The sequence below is a fragment of the Gymnogyps californianus genome, chromosome Z, assembly GCF_018139145.2.
Source record: "Gymnogyps californianus isolate 813 chromosome Z, ASM1813914v2, whole genome shotgun sequence".
Taxonomy (NCBI): Eukaryota; Metazoa; Chordata; class Aves; order Accipitriformes; family Cathartidae; genus Gymnogyps; species Gymnogyps californianus.
The window spans coordinates 43,963,395-43,971,156 of record NC_059500.1 but is presented as its reverse complement, the minus strand read 5'-3'; the positions used below and the strand labels follow the sequence as shown (position 1 = coordinate 43,971,156).

General features: G+C 40.9%; 1 protein-coding gene across 1 annotated transcript; it reads left to right on the top strand.

The window, feature by feature from the left end:
* The first annotated feature begins 2,683 nt into the window (after positions 1-2,683).
* GCNT1 (glucosaminyl (N-acetyl) transferase 1) lies at positions 2,684-5,310 on the top strand. Its single transcript, XM_050913129.1, has 2 exons — positions 2,684-2,788; positions 3,200-5,310. Exon 2 carries the CDS (start codon positions 3,337-3,339, stop codon positions 4,615-4,617), a length of 1,281 nt encoding a protein of 426 aa, XP_050769086.1. The 5' UTR covers positions 2,684-2,788; positions 3,200-3,336; the 3' UTR covers positions 4,618-5,310.
* The last annotated feature ends 2,452 nt before the right edge of the window (positions 5,311-7,762 follow it).

The window sequence follows — 7,762 nt, the reverse complement described above, 5'->3', positions numbered from 1 at the left end:
CTAGCAGGACATGAAGTAAGCAAGCGTGTGATAAAGCATGCTAAAAGTTGGTCTAAATTATGTCATTGTGTTTGATGCCATTGCAAATTAAACATGGCAATTATGGAATTTCCCTTTTTTGATATTTTAATTCAAAGTGTGAGACCTGATACTTAAAAGGTACCTCTCTATGCTTTCAGCTGTAATTGCACGCTAGTTCACCCGGCTACTTACCTTAAGGGTTAAAATTTTAGTTCTTCGAGTCTGACTTCACTGTTGTGCTGGGTTTGTGTGGCGAGGGAGGGGCTACACGGGTGGCTCCTGTGAGAAGGTGCTATAAGCTTCCCTGGCTCCAACCCAGACCTGCCTCTGGCCAAGGCCGAGACAGTGGTAGCGCCTCTGGGATAGCATATTTAAGAAGGGGGGTAAAAAAAAAAAAAAAGATTCTTGGGGTGAGGGTAAGACGGAGGAGGAAGAAGAGGAAGAAGAAGAGCTACAGGAAAAAAAAAAGAGGAGGAGAGGAAGAAGGTGAGAGAAGAAGAAGAGGAGCTCCAGTGAGGAGAGGAGTGGGATGTGAGAGAAACACCCATGCAGACACCGAGGTCAGTGAAGAAGGAGAGGGAGGAGGTGTGTCGGAGCAGGGATTCCCCTGCAGCCCATGGTCAGACGGCAGGCTGTCCCCCTGCTGCCCATGAAAGACCCCACGCCAGAGCAGGTGGCTGGGCCTGGAGAAGGCCGTGACTCCATGGGAAAGCCCACGCCGGAGCCGTTCGTGGAGGACTGCAGCCCATGGAAAGGACTTGCGTTGGAGAAGCTCGTGGATGGCTGACCCCCGTGGGAGGGACCCCACTCTGGGGCAGGGGAAGGGTGTGAGGAGCCCTCCCCCCGAGGAGGAAGGAGCGGCAGAGACAGCGTGTGACGAACTGACCACTGCAACCCCGTTCCCATCCCCCTGTGCTGCTGGGGGGAAGGAGGTAGAGATAGCAGGAGCAAAGCTGAGCCCAGAAAGAAAGGAGGGGCTGGGGGAAGGTGTGTTTTTAAGATATGGCTCTATTTCTCATCATTCTACTCCGATTTGGTTGTTAACAAATTAAATTGGTTTATTTTTCCCCAAAATCGAGTCTGTTTTGCCTGTGACCATAAGTGGTGACTGATCCCTCCCCGTCCTTGTCTCGTCCCACGAGTGTTTTTTTGCTGTATTTTCTCCTCCCCATCCCACTGCGGGGGGGGGGGAGGGAGGAGTGAGCGAGCGGCTGCATGGTGCTTTGTTGCCGGCTGGGCTTAAACCACGATAATGGTACACCTAAAACAGACTTGGAACAAATGTCCACCTCCCTAAGATAAATTAGAAATGCAGGATAAAATAATTACAGGTGTAACTCTGAAAACAAAGTACACTTTATAGTAAATAAGATGTTTATATAATGCTGCTAGTCGCAACTTGTTTGTGGTCTCTGCCTGCTGGTGGCTTGAATTACAGAATATTTGGTTATAGTACTTCCTTAAAATACTGCTGATCCTTATAGCTGTGCTAGACATTCGTGCAGTGCTCCTCACCTTCCCCCCACCCTGCACATGGATCACTTCCCCTAGTCAGTTTGCAGTGCTGCGGGCATAGTGGTGGACCCAATGTGTAATGCATCCTGGTGGCAGTGTTACTACCAAAAACTGTGATGCCAGGCCTCAACTTCTTACATGCACCTGTTTTGAGATTTGCAAGTAGTAGGTTAAAAGCCACAGTTTGGGAATTAAAAGCTAAAATGATACTGGGGTAGCTTAAGGAAAAGAGGGGAAAAGAAGAAAAATCTTAGGCTGAACAGCCTACAGCAAAACCCAGAAGTGGACACAGCACACACTTCTTTTTCTTAAATTTTCTTACCAGTTTTTTTGGGTAGCAGTTATTCTTAGAGCTGTTCTGAAAGTTATTCAGAGGCACTAAATTTTTCTTGAAAGTACTGAAAATGAAAGGAGCTGTATACCTCTCATACTTCAATATTTCATTAACCTTTTAACTTACAGATTAAAATTTTGGAAGATATTCTCTATAAACTGTATTGGCTTTTGCAATTAGAGGTTGGTTTGAAACTCAAACCTGCACTGAATTATTAGGCAATGACTTTGTGAGTACAAATGGCATTTGAGTGGCAATATGTAAGTTGTTTAAGGATATCCTGTTCTTGATCAGTTTACCTGCATGCGGTAGTACTTACAAAAAAAGACACCTAGTTCTGTAATCCAGTTCCAGACTGCAGTTTTCTCAACAGCTACAGCTGTAGCAGCTGCATAACTGCAGTGATCCCTTCACAGAGTACTGAAACAGAAAAAAAGGTGCTTAAGGGGAAACAAGACTAACAAACAAAAATTATGTTAGTGCCTGTGAAATAAGATTGGCATATTATAAAACTTGTTGCAACTCAGTCTTGTGGCATATTTCCACATAAAAGCAATTGCTGAATCATAATAACAAGTGTGTTTAAACAATGGTAACACAACACTGCTGTGCTCTTAGATTTGTCATTTGCAGTGACTTAATACAAATTGGCTTTAGAGATAGGCCGTAAGTATTGCCTTTTACCTTAAAAAGGTACTTCAGCAATTCGGTCACAGCTGTTCTCACCACACTGAAAGCTGAGGAGCTATGCTATGCTAATTTCTTTCTCCCCTTCTCATCAGCTCTTTCCTGATGGTATTTCTAAGCTCATCTGCAGGATGTTGAAGAGACTGTAGCTGACATAAAAATCTTGAAAGACTTCCGAGAGTGCTTTCCCACTGAGAAGATAAAGCATGACTAGCATCCAGGAAGGGAGTGGTAAGTTATAATTATAATGAAATCTATGTCAATGCTGAAGTGAGTATAAAACATTCTTGTTGAACTCTGAAGCATGAATTAACATTGAATACTTGCTTTTCAGTAATGTATCTGACTTACTGGCTTTAATTTTGTCAGATGCCACTGAATCAGCTCTGTTCTCTTACTGAACTTTGGTTTGTAGTCTTTGTACTGAGGAAATAGTGTCTCATGAAAACTATCTGCTCCTCCCAGTCTTTTTCTGGAAAAATAAACTAATTTTATTCATTAATGTCTAATTTTCAACAGAATTTTTTTGGCTGAGCTATTAATCTTTTTACTGTCACTAAATAACAATGTAATTATTAACCAGTAATTTTTTAAAGAAACCTTTTAGTCTTTGAATGACAGTCATATTGCATTTTATTTTAGGATTTTTCCTTCCATCTCCCTGACAAACTCACCAAATTCCTGAGAAACACAAACTGTTTTTTCTGAAGTTGTTGAAGCTGATATGAGCAGAGTGGAGGGCAATTTTTTTAGCCCTGCAAAGCTACGTGGTATTTGAAATGCTGAAGAGGAAATTACGGTTTTGCCACAACTCATGTTTCAGGCTTTTCTTGGGTCTAACTCTTATTTTAGTAATCATCTCGGTTTTGAAAGTTAACCAGAAACAAAACTTCTTAAATCGGAGACATCTAGAGCTGACAAAAGAAGATCCTATTGGCAATGTTAACTGCACCAAGATTATAGAGGGGGATATAGAAGAACTTCAAAAGGTAAAGCTTGAGACATTGTCAGTGTCATTTAAGAAACGCCCCAGATTAACAACAAATGATTATATTAACATGACAGCAGACTGTGCATCTTTCACCAAGACTAGGAAATACATTATGGAACCTCTCAGCAATGAAGAAGCAGAATTTCCAATTGCTTACTCAATAGTGGTTTATCACAAAATTGAGATGCTTGATAGACTTCTAAGATCAATCTATGCCCCTCAGAATTTTTACTGCATTCATGTTGACAGAAAGTCTCCAGAATCTTTTTTTGCTGCTGTGAAGGGAATAGTCTCATGTTTTGATAATGTCTTTATTTCCAGCCAGTTAGAGAGTGTTGTATATGCTTCATGGAGCAGGGTGCAGGCAGACATTAACTGCATGAAAGATCTCTACAGAAGAAGTTCAAACTGGAAATACCTAATAAACCTCTGTGGCATGGACTTTCCTATAAAGACCAACCAGGAAATAGTAGAGAAATTAAAAGCTCTTAAAGGTGAAAACAGCTTGGAAACAGAAAAAATGCCTCTTTATAAAGAAGTAAGGTGGAAAAAACACCATGAGATTATTGATGGTAAAATAAAGAACACAGGTGTAGACAAACAACTACCACCTCTCAATACTCCAATTTTTTCTGGTAGTGCCTATTTTGTAGTTAGCAGAAGATTTGTAGAATACGTATTAGAAAGCAGCAAAATACTTAAGTTCATTGAGTGGGCAAAAGACACTTACAGCCCAGATGAGTACTTGTGGGCAACAATTCAGAGAATCCCTGAAGTCCCGGGTGCAGTTTCTTCTAGTGACAAGTACGATGTTTCTGACATGAATGCGCTGGCCAGGTTTGTCAAGTGGCAGTACTTTGAAGGTGACATGTCGAAAGGTGCACCCTACCCACCATGCAGTGGAGTTCATGTTCGCTCTGTCTGTGTTTTTGGGGTAGGAGACCTGAACTGGATGCTACGAAACCACCACTTCTTTGCTAATAAGTTTGACACTGATGTTGACCCTTTTGCAGTGAAATGTTTGGAAGAGTATTTGCGTCACAAAGCTCTGTATCTGCAAAAGAACTGAAATACTGCATGCTCCTGTTACAAAACATAGGTACAAATAGTATACGGCTATGTACTTTAACCTGTTACACTGATGGTGGCGGTGCTGATGATGGGTATAATGGTTCTCACCATGTTGGTATGGTGGTGGCGACGCCCTCCCTGCCTCGTCCATGGACAAGGGGGAGAGAAGACATATCTCAAGATGGGGATGCCTTGTGTTGCACACTGAGGCTTGGAACTCTGGGTACAAAATCAAAGACAGCAATTTTTGGAAGGCCAACTGTTTGGAATATTTATTATCTAAAAGGTGTAATTAACGGATGTCTTTGGCTAAATTATTTGTTTTAAGGCTTGGAAAATGCATGTTGTTCATAGTTATTCCTCAGTTTTTTCCCATGAATGTAATGCTAGCTGGAAGGGAAAGATGAAGAGGGGGAAAAAAAAAGGAAAAAAGCAGCTGGACTGCACAGACTTCATACTGAGTACTGAAAGATCTCAGGAAAATAACATTAGGATTGATCTGAAAACTGTACAAAAGGGAATATACCAAAGCCAGCTGTCATCATTTAACTTAAATCTGATTGCTGTAGTTCTGCAATATGTAATTCTTAATCCTCCTGAAAATTTCATCTTCAGCATGGAGTATTAAGGACTTGTGTTTAAATTTTTGTAGCCAAATCTTGCTTTTGTACTCTTAAACCCCCCTGATAATGTGATATAAAGTTTATACACTAGTTTGTAATTATATCTTCTCAGGGAAACTTCAGTTTTGTGCCTGATGAGAGTTACACTTGTAATTTTACACTTCTTACTGTATCAAGAGTCTTGCTTTTGGATCCAAAAGGACTCAAGTTTCTCAAAAACTTAGAAGAACTGCAGTAGTGTCTAAATGTCACTGATGGAACTGCTGGTTTCTGCTTTCTGTCAAGCTCAACTTGTATTCCAGATTCTTTTAACACTGAGTATGGAAAAAATAAAGTTATTTTTCTAAATGATATCGCCTCTTCCTACAATTAAAGCCCTTCTAAAAGCACCACCAAAAAAATCCTAATGATGAAGACCTAAAATGTTTTTACTGTAGGTTGCCATACACAACTGAAGCTGCAGCTGAGACAAGTCCTACCTTTCCTCTATAAGTTCATTCATTCATGTGTCTATGCTTGTTTAGGTTGAGCTGGTGCAGCTGATTTTTGTTTGTTTGCTTCTTTTGGTGGAAGGGAAAGGAGGAAATCTGGATGATTTTTGTTCCCGGTTAGGTCCCTGCTTAGTTTAGCTGCTGCTATGTGGCACAGAAGCCTGGTGATGAGAGAACAGGACGCTGTGAGGGATGATGTTATTTCTTTCCATATCAATTCAGGTTTGTCATGCGTAGTTACTGCCATGTGTCTCATCTTACTCCTGAGATGACAGTGGAATTCATTACAGGCACTAGCAAATGGCAAAAAAGACTAAATTTTTTCTTTCTTGAACTGTTGCTGTGATGGCAGCATGCGTTTCTTACAAAGGTGGTTTGTCATGAAGTTTCTCCTAAGGTGTGCCCCAATACTTAGACGTTAACATAATGAACTGCTTACTGTTGATCATGCAAACAGCTAGGGAGGCAAGCAATTTAATCTGAAATAGGGCCTATTCTTGCCAATGCCCACCTTCAAAACCACCTGAAAGCTGTTCAGGGAGTCTTCAGAGACTCTCACATGATGCATAAACGAGTAATTAAAGCCTGTGAGCTGAGGCAGTGGAGGGAAATACCCTGTCTTCCCCACCCTTTGGCTTTTCTACAAGAATGCTCTTACAGACAGTTGTGCTCTACCACGTTTGCACAAGCTACAACAAGCTTGTGTAACTTCACTGCATATAGTACTGGGTAATTCCAGGAAGTCATGTTATATTTTTAGCAGAAAGGAAGCTGGTTTTAAGAATTGCTACCTAAAGACAAGCTACATGAATAGCTTCTATGAGACCAGAACTGCTAGTTCAAATAATAGACTGAAAATGTGATAAGGAAGTTCTCTGCACAGGATGGGCTGCTGACTCAGTTGCTTGAAATCTGCTAGACAACTGGAGCATCAACCCATTTACCTACCTATTCCAGCTTGCTTTGTACTTACTTCTTTGTATAATACAATGAAAGCCTGTCTGTAACTCTGTTAATGATAACTCTACTGTAGATGATAGACAGTGAAGATGCTACTTGACTGTGTGCTCCAAATGTTACTGTTTGGATAGAGTCAAGAGAGATCCTGTGTACACTCACTATATGTTCTATTCTGTACAGAAGAAAAAATAGAATGTTGCTGTTTAGTGTACATTCTCCATAAGATAGGGAGGAATTTCTTTTTCTTCTGGGGAAAGTGAATCACAAAAAACCCCACCTTCCTAAAACTGACTTGTAGAAGAGACACCCTGATCTAGTAGATTTTAAAAGGTCTAGAAGGGCAATTTCATGAAAAGAACTCTTAATCTGTTGAACAAGTACCGAATGTGCCAAAGGAAATTAATAGATTAATTAAAGGTATTGCAACTACGCATACAGAAAAGACACCACAGCCAGCTATAATAGGTAGTGAAAGCAATGTAACTTACATTAGTATTTCACTGAATCTGCCAAGAAACTTAGCCAAAATAATCATCATCCTAGAGTCCAGCAACTTGTGGCACCAATAAAACTCAAATAAAATTTAGATTATATCCCTTACTGACATCAGCAGTTGGTTTTTCATAACTTGTCTCAGTTTTCTCGCAGATGTTTAGAGGACTGGAATAAAAGTCTAGTAGTAGCTTGAGTGAACATGAAAGAAAAATGCTTCACTGAAACAAGCTAATCTTGATGCTGTGCTGAAGACGCTGGATTCTTGTTAGGAACAGCTGAAAATTAAAAACTTAATTATTACATCAACCGTTCAACCATTAATTCTGAATACAGTGGTGCTCTAATACAAGAAAACTTCTACTTTACTCTGATCACCTTCAGGTTCCCTCTCAGGGAAGAAGGCAACATGCCGACCTGCACCAGGATTGAACTTGGAAGCTGGACAGAGGATAGAGCAGTTAAAATCAAAGCCGCGATGGTGGGTTCAGCTACGGTGCTGCCCAGGGCACTCAGAGTACCTGCTTTTTCCAGTCCCTGCTGCACGCACCCAGCTTACACCAGCCCTCACGCTGTG